Raw genomic sequence first — 15,641 nt, 5'->3', positions numbered from 1 at the left:
CACCGGAAATAAGCGTGAGTGCGGAAGTATTGATGACCCTGTGTAATGTGTCCAAACTAGGAAGTTAAAGCAGATAAAAATGTTTTTTATAGAAGTCAAATAAGCAGGGAAATTTACGGAGTTAGCAGCTGCAACCCCGGGTTAAAATAGTTTATTTAGACTTTGCAGTACGGAGCTTTCTCTGCGTTAGATTCTTCGGGGTCTCGGCCGAGTTGTGCTCCGACAGGTGAGCCATGCCCCCCAGCAGCACGTAAGGATGGAGAACCTGCGCTCTCGGCTGAAGCTGGGGAGCAAAGCAAAGGATGTGAAGCTGAGGAAACGGAGGTCCCTTCTTTACTCCAAGGAGGATGGGAGACTTTTAAACCACGGTGCTGTGACTTACTCACCTCCATCTGCCATTAAACGCTGCTGCTGCTGTTGAGTGCAGTCAGGAAATTCCTGTTCCCACTCAGATGATTTATCTCCACAGGTCTGCTGAAGGTGGTTGTCTTCACTGTGGTGTTCAGGCTGGTTAACTGTGTCCTGGTTCAGACCAGCTTTGTCCCTGATGAGTACTGGCAGTCCCTGGAGGTGGCCCATCGGATGGTCTTTAAATATCCTTTGTCAATGTTCATAATTATTTAAATAAACATTTCAATAGCATGAATCAACTGTTCAGAAGACAGATTTTCAAGTAGGCCCATCACGATAAATTTAGTTGGATGATAAATAATGTTCAGTTGAGACCATTTTGAAGTAAAAATGGTCATGACAACACATTCTCAAAGATCAATAAACTTTAAAATATAATCACACGTTATATGCAGATGTTTGCCTTGAACAGCAGCAGTGGTGTTAATTTTGTTTTGCATGGTAGAGATAAAATCAGCACCTTGTTCTCTCTGGTTTTACTGTGGGGTATATCCTTTTATTGAGGTTATAACCTTAATAATTAAACGTACGGGTATCTGACGTGGGAGTGGAAAGCAGGAATCAGAGGATTCACATTTCCATTGTTCTTTGCATTCCTGTACAAAATACTACACCTTCTAAACTACGACACAGTCCATCTCCTGGTGAGTTGCTCTATTTTATTCTCGGAACAACACTTTTTTTTTGACTACATGAGTGATGGGAGTTCATGTGGGTTTGTTGTGGTTGCAGATTTGGCTTCCTCGAGTATTTCAAGCTCTCCTGGCTGCGTTCGCCGATGTGAAATTCTACCTGCTCATCCGAACATTGGAAACTGAGGATGTCTCAAGATGGACGGTAGGAAAACCTCATCTTTGTCACGTTCCTCTCTCCAGGACACATTCCTTTCCGAATACAACAAACATCTGGAACCCGGTAAATGAATTAAAGCGAGAACAGCTTGTTCATTTATATCTTGGATCACTCTGAAGTTTCACAAGGGTCATACAGAGTCTTGAAAAGTCTAGGATTTGCTTGTAAGAGTTTACAGATTTGTTTAAGTGTGGGAAACAGCAAACTGCAAAAAGTTTAGAATTTTCAGACTTTTTTTTTCATTTCATGAAGGACAAAACCTAATCATGACTAATAAATGCAGGTGTGTAAACACTAATATCTATGATTTGCCAAATCATATTTGTTCACAAATCAATAAAGCACTATTTCACTATGTTTTTTTTCACTCTTGAAATTTTAAATTCAGGTTGAATGTGGGTCTTAAACAGCGTCTGGTTAAAAAAAACACTGAAGTTTACAAACTGTGCTTTGAATAATGTGCACCCAGTCCTGATGTGGTAAGTCCAAAGGTTCTAGTTTGTGAAATAGAGCTGATCTAAGCTCATCCAGATGACATAAGAGCAATGGAAAATCTTAAGCCAGTTTCAGTAATTTGTTCTTGATTCATTGAATCCACAGTAAATAATCTTAACTCAAATGCAACAACGTTATAACAAGTGGGAAACAATCATTAAAATTGAATCTGGAGACATGTGGAGTTTTGAAATGAACCTGTTCTGGTTTCCAGTTCTTTTGCCACCTGTGCTCCTGGTTCTCCTGGTTCTGCTGCACCAGGACTCTGACGAACACCGCTGAGACCACCCTCACCTGTTTGGCTCTGTTTTACTTCCCACTATCGGGGTCCAAAACCTGCAGCAGGTGAATGCGAGTTAGCACATTTAAGTTCACATTTTGCATGCTTTTGTTCTTCGTTTTGGGTCTCTGCTGCTTCTAAAACAGTCAAGTGCTTTAAAACAACAACAACAACAAAAAAACACCAAGCTGTATTTTTTGGGGATAAATGTGTTTTTGTGTCTGAAAAATGAGCCGTTAAGTCACATTCAACTGGCGCTGCGCTGTTACCTAGCAACCGCAGCCGTGCCCAGAGATGTTACCTAGCAACCCCTGTGGAACTAGAGCAAGTTTAGTCAACTGGTTTTACCGCTGTGTGGATGTTAGAAAAGACGAGAGTTTTGTTGTTTACTTACATTCAGAAAAGACGTCTGCATAATGTTACAAGTTGGCTGTATATTTGCGCATCTGTTTGCAGCCATTTTGACGTAAACGGGGGCGTGGCCAGCAGCACGTCATTTGGATTTAAAGTGACAAGAGGCCCTAAAACGTCTCATTCTGAAAGGAGCTAAACAAGGACAGAACTGAAATCTCATTAACTAAGAATAATGTTGTGCAAAAAATTTCATGTCATTTTTTTCTATATCTCATAAATCTATCCTGATCCATTCAAGGAAGCACAATAGGTCACCTTAAAGTGTTTTTTTCCCCTCACTGGTTTTGTTATTTTCCAGTAAAAAGTACTTGTCTCTGGTGGCCTTGGCTGTGCTTGTGCGCCCGACGGCCCTGGTTGTCTGGTTTCCTCTGCTGATGTGGCATTTCTGGCAGGAGGAGAACAAACTGAGACTCGTCACTCGCCGCTACATTCCCATAGGGTGTGTGCTCTCAGCCTCATGAACGCGTAGCCGGGTCTCACCTCCTTTCCTCACTGCTTCATATTCTCTCATTTCCAGGATTTTGGCGGTTCTTATTTCAGCACTGATCGACTGTCTGTTCTATGAAAAGGTAAAACAGAGCCAGTAGCTTCGATGTCTGAGGTCAGATGGTAACAGCTGGTCTCTGTTCCAGTGGACTTTGGTGCAGCTCAACTTCATAAAGTTCAACATCCTGCATGGCGTGGCAGATTTCTACGGCTCCCACCCCTGGCACTGGTACTTCAGCCAGGGCTTCGCCGTCGTCATCGGTCCCCATCTTCCTTTCTTTCTACATGGATGCATCCTCGCCTTCAGGAAATATAGAATCCTGCTGGCCACAGTCCTGTGGACTATTGTTGTTTACAGGTAATCTGAACTAAAGAGTAGAAAAACATGATTGTGAGATTTGCAGAATTAATCCATGAGTATTTTCTCTCCTCAGTTTCCTTCCTCACAAGGAGTTCAGGTTCATCTACCCTGTGCTGCCGTTCTGCATGATCTTCTGTGGTTGGTATCCACTTTTAATTAAACCCAGAGTGTTGGGATATATTCTTAACAGAGGTGTGTTTTATCACAGGAATATCTCTGGCTCATCTCAAAGCGTGGCAGCGACCAGCTGCAGCCCTCCTCATGGTGTCCAACCTGGTTCTGGCTCTGTATACGGGTCTGATACACCAGCGAGGCACTCTGGATGTCATGAGCCACCTTCAGAGGCTTTGTGAGGTCAGCAGCGACTCCGCCCGCCCGCAGTCCGATGTCTTCTTCCTCATGCCCTGCCACTCAACGCCTTTCTACAGGTACACACACCAAAACACCTCCAGCCCATCAGAGCTTTATAAGATAGACTGTTGCCTGAACTGCAGCAGAAGTTAAATAAGAGGAACATTACACCCTCCAAGAATATGGAGGGTGTAATGTTGTTACATTAAAAATGGTGAGCAAATTAACTCAAATTCAAATAAGGTGGAAGTTTCTGAAGCTTAGTGTCTAATTTTTCCCATAACCATAATTAACTAGCTTGAATGTTTTTTAAAATGCACATACAGTGCTGGAAAAACAAATGACCACTTAAAATGATCAATTTCTCTGATTTTACTTTTTATAGCTATATGTTTGAGTGAAATGAACATTGTCCTTTTATTCTATGAACTACTGACATGTCTCTGAAATTCCAACCAAAAATTTATTTATTTGCAGTAAATGACAAATGGTCAAAATAACAAAAAAGATGCATTGCTTTCAGACCTCAAATAATGAGAAAAGTTCATATTCATTTAGAAACAATATTAATGTTTTAACTCAGGAAGAGTTCAGAAATCAAAATTTGGTGGAATAACCAGGAGGTTTTCAAAAGGGTTAAGTACAGTGGACTCTTCCTTTTTTCCAAACTGTATATATAAATTTTTGTATTTTGCATCAAATGTGTCACTTTCTTGCAAATTTGGTGATATTTCTTCAGGCTGTTAAAAACGTTTGAACTTTGCTGCTTTTAAGCTTTTTATCGCCGCACTTCAAGCTACAAATCAGACATTTGAAAAAAAGAAACGAGGCTCCAAAACTCCACAGATGAACAAAGGTTTAATCTATAGTAAATACTTTAGCAGAAAATACTTTTTTAATGAGATTTTTAAAAAAGATTTTATTTAATGAAATCCCAGAAAACAGCAAAAAGTGTTTTAGCACTAACAACAGGATAAAATGTTTATTTTTCTTTTAGACCTAACAAAAGCATAAAAAAAGACCCATAAGTCCTGAAGAACCAGTGCAAGAAAGTCTTGCTGCTTAGAAGACTCAGCTGGTTAAAACCTTTATTTACGCATGGCAGCTGACAGTCATTTGTCTCCTCGTAGCCACGTCCACTGTCCTCTGAAGATGAGGATCCTGGAGTGTCCTCCAGACCTCGGAGAGGACGGCTACGCTGAAGAAGCTGCACAGTTTTACAGCAATCCTCTGCTCTGGCTCCGGACTGCCTTTCCATACAAATCCTCCCTGCCAACACATCTGGTTTTGTTTGACGTTTTGGAAAAGGTAAGGCACTAATAGAGACTCTTTCTGCAAATATCTGATGTGTAGATTAAACAGGTTTTGTTTCTTAACTGTAGGAGATTTCGACATTCCTGCAAGCGAATAACTTCACGAGGACAGCAGAGATATTTCACACTCACATTCCCGAGGGAAGAGTTGGAGGAAGCATTTTTATTTATGAAAGGCACTGAAAAAAAACCTAGCAGAAACACCAAGGAAAATGTAACAATTTGCTACTGTAATAAATATTTTAAACTCCAATGTTTCCGTTTTAAAATCTCATTTCCAACCACAGTGAATTAGTTGTTGATTTCCAGTCTTTTGTCAGAGAAGCATTTGAAGCTGAGGTAAAACAAGCGGGTCCAGTTAAAACGAGGTGGAATGTTAGAAAACAGCGTCTGAACTCTGAAAGCTGATCTGAACCAAAACACCAACTGGCTACAAACTAAACACCTCTAGGTTTGAGTTTGGCCTGGTATATGATTATAAGTTATGTAAAATTTTCCTTTTACATGATATTTTGTTTTATTTTTTGTGAAGTATGAATGTTAATTTAGCAGGATTCATAAGGAAAGTGAAACCTTTAGGTTGTTAAACACAGAACAGCTCTGGGACATTCAGCAGCTCGACAAGGATTGTGCAAACTTACAAAAAAAATAAAAGAGAAAAAAAGAAAAGAAAACTCACAATTAAGGGAAACCCTTATCATGAATTATTTTCAGTATTTGGGGTCAAAGGGCATTGGGCCCAGTTCGATTTTAACATCAGCCATGTGCCCGTCTGCGTTTCTTCCTGATCGGCTCCACCTGCGTCCGCAGTGAGGACGAGATTTACTCCTCGGCTGCTTCCTCTGCTGGTGCCTTGCCCTCCACTCTTCCTTTGGGTTTTCAGCTCTCTGAAACGGACCCCTGTGGAGTAGAAACAAAAACAAATAAATCACCACCATCAGACACAGTTAAGAGTTTTACAAGCAGGAAATTATGCTGCATTGGGGATTCAAAAGATGCAGAAATTCAGTGGAAAGCAAAGCAGGTAGGGTACTCATATATGAAACACTTTACATTTTGTCAAATGACCAAAAACTTTAACTTGTTTTGTAGGAATTTTATATGACAAGGTCATACAAAGTAGTATAAAATTATGAGGTGGAAAGAAATTTCTTATAAATTAAAATCTGAAAAAGTGGTGTGCATTTGTATTCAAATCCCGCTACTCTCTTAACACTCAATAAAATTACATTCAGCCGCCATCTAAATAAAAAATAATTTAATTTTAGTATAAATCCAGATGTTCTATGAAGGTCTCAGAGATCTGTTAGAGAACAAACAGCAAAATGAAGACAAAAATCCAAAAACATGGCCTCCATCTAAACCAGGCGTGACCAAAGTACAAACTTCAATTCAAGAACGACCCAAACGTGGCCGTGCTTCATCAAGAAATGGTTACAAAGTAAACACAGTTTGTCTTTTAATAACCATGCTTTTCGCATTTTCTTTAGTTTCATAGGAACTATCTCATCTATTCAGTGACTTTTAACTCAACTTCTCCTGAACATAGCTAATTCATCTAAAATCTGATCATTTGTTTACGTTTCCCAGTTCTGTGTTTTTTACTATTTTAATTCAATTTCTTAACTTGCCTTTCAGTTTCTTTTTTTTAATTTTGCTCTTTCTTTTGTGCAAAATGTCAATAAAAGGACTTCTGATTCTGATTCAGCTAAGCAAAGTCAATGGCTTCAACTAACTCACTCACTCTCTGGTTACCTAGCAACTCACTCATTCTTTGGCTATCTAGCAACAACCTGTTGGGTAACTCACATTGCAGCAGTTTAAATTTTTTCCCACTGTGTCTCATAAATACTTAAAAATGATAATTAAAAAAATTAGTTGCGAGGAGTAAAACAGGAAACAGGAAAGATCACCTCACCAGTTTGGCAGTATTTTAGGTATTTAAAACAAACAAAACTAATCAATAGTTATTAATACAAACTGAAACAAAACTCTCATTACACATTTTTCAGCCACATCCTCCTATCCTAATTAGATGGAGGCAGAAGACATAACTTTAATGTTTTCTTCCCTGGAATCAGATTTTATTCCTTACATTATTTTAAGTTAAAGTCTCTCATTGCAGGAGTTCCTCAGATGTTGCATGCCTGCAAAACAAACCGGTCTTAGCTTTGAGCGCACCATCATTTGGGAGGATATTTCAGTCTGCAGGGGACCTACCTCGGACCGTAGCTCCTGGCGTAGCCTTCTCCAAAGAAGTGCCTGTAGATGTAGTCGTCGAGGTCTCCGAACACGTCGCCGTCCAGGCCGCGGTATGCACGAATGTCGCTCAGGTAGCTCTCCACTCTGCCTACGAAGTCTGTGAAGAGCATGCGGTCGTGGATGAAGAGTCCGTTGTGAAAGAAGTCGTTGATGAACGTCCTGAGTTCGTTCCAGTGGTAGAAGTGGTCGACCTCCTGCTGCAGGTAGCTCTGCAGCAGGAGGTCGAACTCTTCGGCTCTGATCGGCTCTGTGGCTTTGTTGAAGAGGCTCATGGACTCCAGGTAGGCGCAGTCGAAGACGCCGGTGCAGCCCTTCATGCTGCTCTTGTGGCTGCGCTCGTCCTCGTCCTGGACAACCTTCCCGGCTGATTTCCGTGTGTTGCGCTGGTTCTGGAAGGAGTCGGGTGTGCGTCTGGGTTTCTGCGCTCTGTGCTGCCAGGACTCCTCTGTGTTTGCTCTGTCACATTTCTTGCTGTAAAATCCCTGGGCTTTGTTGATGAACGTCGAGGCTGAATCCTTAAAGTGTCTGAAAGTTGATTTGACGGAGTCAGAGAACTTCTTCAGGTTTTCCTTCACGGCCTCCTTGGCTTTCTTAATCTGCTCCTTATGGTGGTGGACGAACTCCTTGGTGGAGTTTTTCACAGCATCGAATGTCTCCTTCATTTTCCCGGCCACTCCCTGTTTAGCTCTCCTCACTTTGGATTCTCGGTCTCCTTTGACCTTCTCCGCCTTGGTTTCCACATACAGCCTCTCCCACAGGTCGGAGCGCTGCTGCTCGAAGCTCAGCCTCTTCTCCAGATCCAGCAGACGTTTCTCCAAACCTCCTGCTTCTGAAGCACTCTGCCTGTCAGATTCTGAAACGTGACTCCTCAGAGAGGTCAGCTCCCTCCTCAGCTCGTCCGTGACCTTCCTCTCTCTCTCCAGCTTCTTCCTCAGCATGTGAGCTTCAGTCGTCATGTCTTCCCTCTGAAGGTGGAAGTTTCTGATGGTCATCTGCTCCCCCTCCAGCTGCTCTTTCAGTCTCTGGTTTTCAAACAGCAGAGAATCGGCTCCGGCTCCCCTCGCCTCCAGATCTCTGATTTGGGAGCGCAGGTTTCTCAACTCGTCCTGCAGGACGGACAGAGACTTTTCCTCGCGTGCCATGGAGTTTCTTAGCTGGACGTTTTCATCTGAGAGACTCTGCTGCAGAGACATAATTTCAATCTTCTCCTCCTCGGTTTGTTTCAGCATCCGCTCCAGGTTATCTCTCTGAACCTTGATGAGAAAAGACACATATTTACCGCTTAATACTTAATATCTAACTTTTTTTTTTTTTTTTTTTTTACATATTTGTGAAACTGTCACGATGTTCTGACAGAGAATCTGTGAAAAACAATCAGCCCCCTCTGCCTTCTCCTAGTGCTAACTAAAAACCAATCAGAGACAGGAGGCAGGTCTTAGCGCTGTCAATCACTCTGCTCTCTGCTATGCTACAGCTAGCACAGCCTGTCATGAATGCTCAAGCTAGTTAGCAGAGCCTCCAATGACGAAGGATAAATTGTTTTCCTGTAACAGAGAGTTGTTTCTCCATCATTAGCACATTTAGCAATGAGTACATGAGGATGATTGACAGACACTCCTCCTGGCTCCGATTGGCTGCATTTGGTTGGGGCGGTGGAGGAGATTGAGTTTTTCACAGATTATCTGTCTCATATTATACTGTTGCAACATAGTGACATTTTTAACAAATATGCATAAAAAACATTTTTTTAATAAAAGTTAATTGCACCTTTAAAGTTTGGGTTACATGTCTGAACAGAGACAACTGGATTTACCTGGATGTAAACTTGTTTTGCTTTGAGCTCATGGTTTTCTTCCTTTGCTTTTTCAATCACTCCTGAGAGGAAATTAATAACTTGCTGCTCATCATGGTCATCTGGGCCAAAGTCGCTCCTCTGGGTGAAATAAAAGTTTTTTCAGTTCATACAATCAAAGCAATGAATCATTGAATCGTTCATAAAATCATTGAAATTATCCTGTTTTTAATTTTGACTTTATGCTTAAAGGACCTCTATCAACAATGAAGTTGTGTCAAATCTGAAAAAAGTAATTCTAGTGCGAATGCGACAGCACCACAGTGCTCCAAGTTGTTCCCATGATGTTTTTAAAGGGGACCTGTTATTCAAAATTCATATTTTGCACGTTTTCTTACTTCCATTTGTGGCTCAGCTGCTTTTAAAATAGTCCCCGTCCTGTTTTCTGGTAATAAGTTTACCTTTTTTTGGTGTCTGGAAAACAAGACGTTCAAAAACCTCCCAAATGTTAAGTCACAATTGACAGGCACTGCGCTGTTACCTAGCAACCCCAGCTGAGCCTCAGCCCCGTTACCTAGCAACCCAAATGAAACTCAATCCTGTTTGGTTTTACTGCTATATGCACTGTGCTGCGGCTTCTGGAAAAGACAAACCATTCAGAAATGATGTTTGTATAATGTTCAAATATAAATGACTAAAATAAAACAATAAGTGACAAATCTAGTGACTTTTTTCTGTGTTTGTTGGAAAGTTTTAGTGAGATGATTTTATACTGCGTGATGAAAAGCTGCGCCATTTTAAAGAATAGGAAAATTCAATTGCTTAGGGATTGTTTAACCAAAGGGGCCAGCACTGACATGGTTTTAGGCAAAAATAATAAAGAACTAAACAAATTTACAAGACAATATCAAAATTTGTGCAGAAACATAAAGCTGGAACCCTAAATAACCTACCTAGAAATTTTATCAGCATAAGAAAGTTGATTTAAGGGGTTAGTTACACTCTAAGCTTCCTGTTCCCTCAGCGGTGAGGTGTGTATTAACTAACCTGCTTTGTTAAATGCTCATCTCTGATACGTTGCTCAAGTAGACCCCTCACCTCCGGGTGTTCAATTCCTCTGGTTTTCTCCACAGTTTTCTGCCTTTCCTGAATCTGGACCGTGCCTGAAGGAGAGATTGGTAAAATGGATCTTTTACACATCACAACAGAGGCCTGCAACTGCCGGTCTGCACATGTTAAAGTATGAAATCTGGCGTTACCGTAGAAGTGCCCAAAGCCCATGCTGATGGCGATGATGAGGGCGACCAGGATGCAGCTGTTAAGGACGTTCCCGCCTCGGCTTTGCTCTCGGTCCTCGTTAGCAGCGTTTGGTCTCCCCTCCACCCAATCAGGCTGCTGTTCTTCCTCACTGGACTGCGATTCTGGCAGCACCTCCTCGTCTTCCTCTGGATCAGTCACAACGCTCGTGGTATTTTTCCTAACCCTTCGTCTTCGTACGACAGGAGTGGAGCTTCGTCCGACCTCATCGTCACTGCTGCTTGAGTTTGTCACTGCTGGCTGCTGCGCCGGGAAAGCTGCATTTCACAGCAAACAGATTATGACAAAGAAGAAAAGACACTAACGCACTATGACCCCAAGATTTGGGGTCATAAACTTCAGATTTAAAAAAATCTGAAGACTTTTTTAATCACACAGACTTCAGAGAAATAAAAAACATCTGAGAAGTTCACATTTACAGTAACTTGTTATTGCATAATATCGGCTAGCAATATTTTCTAACATATCCTAATTTTGTGGGATAATGTAAAGCCATTCCAGGCTTTTAAAAGGTAAAATTATCCATGTAGCATCAGGTCATAATGAGTTAGCAGAAAAACACCAAAGAGTAGTTATATGTAGTAGTTACACGGCAGTAAAAATTAGAAAAAGTTCAGAGTATCAATTAGGGGTAGGCATTTATTGTAATGTTTATTTATTGTGACAATTTCTTGATGATAAGAATTTTTGATTTATCTGTGTCTCAATACATTTCAATTAAGGATGCTAAAAATATATATATTAGTACATTTTAAAATATGATAAAATACAGTTACTGTGAGCAGCTGTTTAAGGTTCACAGTCATCCAGTTGAATAATAAATAGTTTTCCATCATCATTTTTGTCGTTATTACAATACTACCACAAAATATCAAGATAAAACTCTAAGTTCATATGGCCCACCCCTAGCATGAACACTTCTGTAAGGCACTGCATGTTAGGTTTAAACCATCATGCTTGATGGGTGTATAAAACCCACAAATAAATATTTAGAATTTGTGATTCCAGTGGTTCAGATTATATTTTGTGAATAAGATCAATCAGTCGTCTCATCTAATATCAGCAGGAAAGTGAATAAAGACAAGAGATAATAAGAGGAGATCATTTTACGGAAAAGATATAATCCTTTTTAATAAAGTTTATTGGATTTTCTAGTCTGTCTCGCAGGGGTAAAAATGATAATGATGCAAAAAGTCACACTCATGCCTAAGATCTGCTCATGCAATCAAACACTAAAACTACCAGCCCACAACTCTCAGGCTTTTGAAAGGCACCCAGTGTTAGTTTGGTATGCTGCTAAACAAGGTTAGCATCACATTACATTCATTTTGATTTAAATCAGGAAACGAGCCACTACCAGGGAGGTGACTCCTCAGGCGGTGACTCAAGTTCACCAGAGTTTGTTGAAGTTTCCAGCGACTCAACAACAAACCTGCTCCAGAAGAGGAACATTTGGTGTTTGAATCGCTGCTGTCGACTGTTGAGGAGGGATTTAAATTATTTTGCTGAAGAAAACAATGAGGTGTGCAGTGAGTCTTACCCGTCTCTGTAGCAGTGAAGGTGTAATGACTGCTGCTGGAGGTGCCGAGGTAATTCTCCTCAGTGCTGGCTGCCTCCTCCTCTTCCTCCTCCTCTGCGTGCTCGTCCTCCTTCAGGTCCCTCAGAGTCACAATGTCAGAGTGATCACTGGAGGAGAAGACCTGCTCCCTGACTGCAGAACAGCCTCCAGCCTGCAGACGGTCATAAAACTGTAATTCTGGATTATTCTGATATTTTCTGGGTATAAGTTCAGCTCCTCTCACCTCAGGACTGCACAGCGTCTCATCTACAGCCTGTTCTCCAAGTGTGTCATCAAGAGAATCAGGAGCTTTTTCTTCAACACACAGAGCTGGTAAAAATGGAAAAAGAAGAAAGTTCAGTATGATTAGAACAAGCCTTGGAAAATAAAATCTGAATCAGCTTAATTAGGCAAGCTTGTGCACAGCAACTTGTGCGAAGAAACTTTGGCAATTAAACAAAAAATGATTTAACCAAAATACAATGCTTAGATATAACGTCACAATTAACTAAACTTAAATACGCAATAAATGTAGATGTCCATTTTATATGCATAATAAAAAACATTTAAACATATACACACAACACAAATAAAGCTAAAAAAAAGAAACCAAACAATTTTGTTTAAAACTGAAAACGGGAGGCAAAAGTTAAAGTTACATCAGACAAAAAATTTTACAAGGTAAATTCTCATGATTTAATAGTTCATAATATATTAAGAATTCATGTTTACTCGACTACATTGGCAAATTCAAAATTTTTATTTAGCAAAGAACATGCAAAATAAAAAGTTTTTGTGCATTGTTTATATTCTATATAAACTGGTAATTAGTAAAATACTCATTTTAGAAACAATCCACCAAGTAATAGTAAATAAAAAGGACACCATCACTCTGATATGACCTGCTGTGATATCAACTCTTTAGGCCGGGGATTAACATGAAAACAGCAGATTTATTGCCTCAACAGTTTCTGTCACCCCATTAAAAGTATTTCTGCTTTTTATTATTTATAACCACTGAAGCCAGCACTGCTATCTAAAGGACAGCATTTAGCCATATTTTTACCAGCAGATACTGAGGTTTGTGATTCCAGCAGCTGTGGTTCTTCCAAAGTGGGCCGCTCCACCAGCTCAGCTCCATATTCGCCTACAGCCTCCGATGCCAGTGTCTCTATATCTGAGCCCTGCAAAAGCACATCAGAAATACTGAAAAACTGGAAAAGGATGAAGGAATAGCATAGTTCATACTTTGTATGTGTACGGTTATAATAATGCCTGAACCAGTTTTAACTATGTAGAAAAGAAAAGACAAGACCAGGAAATTTTACACTTGATTATCCCCAACAGGTGACCATATGGTCAGAAATCACTGAATTATTATTTTATAAATCTTTAAAACTGTCTTTGTTGATCAGTATCTATGTTTCCTTCAGACTGTGAGATAACAGTAGAGAGCAAGACTTTGAACAGAAAATAGGAAGGCTAAGCAGAAGACAGCAAACTTGCCCTGCTTTCTCTTTTTTATATTTCTCTCCTTGAACATGACAACTTCTGAAATGTTGGGAATCTTTGGAAAATCTCATATTTAAACTTAGACTCTATATAAAGTAATACACAAGTGGTTTACTCTTTTCTAAAGCTAACCAAGCTAACCATACTAATTTTAAATATAAGGCACTAAAACCAGTTTAAAATGTTAACTCTATATATATATATATATATATATAGGTTCTTAAAGTGAGATCAGAAGTCAGAGCAGTCTTCGTTACATCATCCACAAGAATCTGATTTGTGCCTCTCTAATTGAGACTGAACAACCATATGATGCATGTTGTTAAATACTATTTTTATAACAAGAGCATACCTCATTACTGATAATGGTCCAGCCACAGGAGGACTCAGTGTCACTTGATGTTTCTGACATGTTTGTCAGCAACAACCAAGGCTGTAACGAACAAATGAAGGGTAAGCTTTCTGATAGGGATGCTACTCGGAATAGAAAACATTAATAAGCATTTTATTTTAGCCTCTAAATAAATTACCAAACTGGTGAAACAGCGGCCTCATGCGGCGTAGTGTGGCATTACATCTACAAGATTATGCGAAGCTACGCGGCCAGACAACAAAAACAACCATAAAAATCTCAGATATCCGCAGCTAACTCTGGAGCTGGTAACTACAGAACCCATTACTGCTGCATCTTAACACCAAATAACGACATTCAGCTGATTATTTTCCACTGCTTAAGTTGTTTAACATATTTATTATTAAAGTCACCCCCGGAAAACACAAACACACCATGCAATTACTGTGATGCAGACAACGCCCATTGCTTTTTAAATGTGATTCATCCTAGCCAGATGCATGTAAAGAAAGAAAAACTGCTTCATTTTACCTGTGTTTTGTGCGCAGCGACTACACAGCTGTTTGCAAGCTGCTCCACAGTTGTTGCAATATTGCCAAAACCCGAGTTATCCGTTAACGGCTCACTGCAGATCCAACATTATTGGGAAATGTAGTTTTTGGGTCGAATTCCTGGAGAGGTACATAGTGGTTCTTGAAACCTAAAGAACTACATTTCCCTTGAGGCAGCGCGGCGTCCAAACTGGCTCAACGAGGACGCTGCAAGCCAATAGCAAGCAAATTTTGCGGCGGCGAAAAGAACATAAACAAGGAAGCGTGACGAAAAAGGCTGCTTACGTCGTTTAATATGAGCTCTAGACAGAAAAACAGCACCTTTCCTGAGCTTTAGAGACCAAGTTATAATTATTCCACAGTTTAAGATACGCCCAAAAACACAAACAACTTAAACTACACGAATAGCTAGCTAATTGGGGTAATTTAGCATGTGAATGTGCTAAATTAATATTTTATATTTCTCCATACCGAATAATTACAGGCATATAGTTAGTTTTTCATTGAAATTACCCTAAAATAAAGATTCGTCAAACATACACCCAGTAGTGATCTGTCAAACTAAATGTAGGCCCACTGTGAAAATAGAGGCTGGGTAAAGTTGTATGGATTTTTCAATGCCAAAACCAAATAAAAAAGCTGATTCTTGATGACATCACAACAAGAATCGAGCTGCATTTATAATCCTAATGATAAATAACTTCTCACAAAGCTGCAAAACCTAAACTTTACATGTCTGAGTGTAGTCTTCTAATCTATAGGTAACATCACTGGTTGATGAAAGACATAATATATGAAACAAGCAGCAATAGCTCAAGATCTTTATGTAATTGATTTCACCTATCCAGTCTATCCTGGTTCTTCTCTGTGTTATGTTCAAATTGTGCTAAAATCCTTGCAATGTTCTCAAAATATGACTGAAGTAAGCAACTTTAATGAAGGGATTTCATTAATAACATGCAGGTAAAGAAAAAAAATATACAAATGAATGTACTCCAGATTATGCTTTAGATCACATGTGTCAAACTCGAGACTTGTGGGCCAAATCCGGTCCGCTGTAGTTTTTTATGTGGCCCTCTAAGTTCTAGACTGAACACTACATGTGCTTAAATAATATTTTATTAATAAAATCAATGCAGTTTTAATCTGTTTATTGCCCAATTATATCAATTAATCCCTCCAGTTTCTTGCAAATTATCATGAAAATTCACGCAAAATCAATAAATCCCGGCACTTTTCTTCTCTAATATATAATTGGGAGATTATTGCAGATAGATTTTCCTCGAAAATTGTCAAAAGCTTTCTTACTTGTGCTAAACAGCTGCCGTGATTAA

The 15,641-nt window shown here is 39.8% G+C and overlaps 2 protein-coding genes and 1 long non-coding RNA gene across 7 annotated transcripts; 1 reads left to right on the top strand and 2 right to left on the bottom strand.

Annotated features, from left to right (window-relative positions):
- Positions 1-106: 106 nt before the first annotated feature.
- LOC145551102 (uncharacterized) lies at positions 107-2,523 on the bottom strand. Of its 2 annotated transcripts, none has more exons than XR_014086908.1 (4): positions 2,433-2,523; positions 1,957-2,094; positions 387-598; positions 107-283 (listed from the first exon to the last, which is right to left on the bottom strand). It is a non-coding gene; the product is annotated as an uncharacterized LOC145551102 (long non-coding RNA). The 2 variants fall into 2 exon arrangements; XR_014086909.1 differs by having other exon boundaries at positions 387-564.
- Positions 245-5,216, top strand: pigb (phosphatidylinositol glycan anchor biosynthesis, class B). Its single transcript, XM_008405402.3, has 12 exons — positions 245-368; positions 470-593; positions 938-1,055; positions 1,144-1,248; positions 1,973-2,103; positions 2,751-2,891; positions 2,970-3,021; positions 3,085-3,296; positions 3,373-3,437; positions 3,508-3,727; positions 4,781-4,958; positions 5,033-5,216. The coding sequence occupies exons 1-12, from the start codon at positions 257-259 to the stop codon at positions 5,144-5,146; spliced, it is 1,572 nt and encodes a 523-aa protein (XP_008403624.1). The 5' UTR covers positions 245-256; the 3' UTR covers positions 5,147-5,216.
- On the bottom strand, positions 5,112-14,399 carry ccpg1 (cell cycle progression 1). 4 transcript variants are annotated; one of them, XM_081605192.1, is made up of 11 exons: positions 14,288-14,399; positions 13,757-13,837; positions 12,959-13,076; positions 12,137-12,222; positions 11,875-12,064; positions 11,692-11,766; positions 10,277-10,591; positions 10,065-10,180; positions 9,039-9,158; positions 7,184-8,478; positions 5,112-5,863 (listed from the first exon to the last, which is right to left on the bottom strand). In XM_081605192.1, the coding sequence occupies exons 2-11, from the start codon at positions 13,814-13,816 to the stop codon at positions 5,674-5,676; spliced, it is 2,565 nt and encodes an 854-aa protein (XP_081461318.1). In that variant the 5' UTR covers positions 13,817-13,837; positions 14,288-14,399; the 3' UTR covers positions 5,112-5,673. The 4 variants fall into 4 exon arrangements, with proteins under 4 accessions (XP_081461318.1, XP_017159538.1, XP_017159539.1 ...); XM_017304051.2 differs by lacking the exon at positions 11,692-11,766 and adding an exon at positions 7,059-7,110 and having other exon boundaries at positions 5,729-5,863; XM_017304049.2 differs by lacking the exon at positions 11,692-11,766.
- Positions 14,400-15,641: the final 1,242 nt, after the last annotated feature.

The sequence above is a fragment of the Poecilia reticulata genome, chromosome 3 (genome assembly GCF_904066995.2).
Source record: "Poecilia reticulata chromosome 3, P_reticulata-male-v2, whole genome shotgun sequence".
NCBI classification, from domain to species: domain Eukaryota; kingdom Metazoa; phylum Chordata; class Actinopteri; order Cyprinodontiformes; family Poeciliidae; genus Poecilia; species Poecilia reticulata.
This window is presented reverse-complemented; position numbering and strand designations above follow the sequence as displayed.

Excerpts from the sequence above, each read along its gene's own strand:
- ccpg1 (XM_081605192.1), bottom strand. The coding sequence starts at position 13,816 with ATGTCAGAAACATCAAGTGACACTGAGTCCTCCTGTGGCTGGACCATT. Across the intron at positions 10,592-11,691 it reads CCTGAGGAGTCACCTCCCTG|CTTTCCCGGCGCAGCAGCCA; the intron begins GTAGTGGCTCGT and ends TGTGAAATGCAG. Across the intron at positions 9,159-10,064 it reads ATGAGCATTTAACAAAGCAG|AGGAGCGACTTTGGCCCAGA; the intron begins GTTAGTTAATAC and ends TATTTCACCCAG.
- pigb (XM_008405402.3), top strand. The coding sequence starts at position 257 with ATGGAGAACCTGCGCTCTCGGCTGAAGCTGGGGAGCAAAGCAAAGGAT. Across the intron at positions 2,104-2,750 it reads GGGTCCAAAACCTGCAGCAG|TAAAAAGTACTTGTCTCTGG; the intron begins GTGAATGCGAGT and ends GTTATTTTCCAG. Across the intron at positions 2,892-2,969 it reads CGCCGCTACATTCCCATAGG|GATTTTGGCGGTTCTTATTT; the intron begins GTGTGTGCTCTC and ends TCTCATTTCCAG.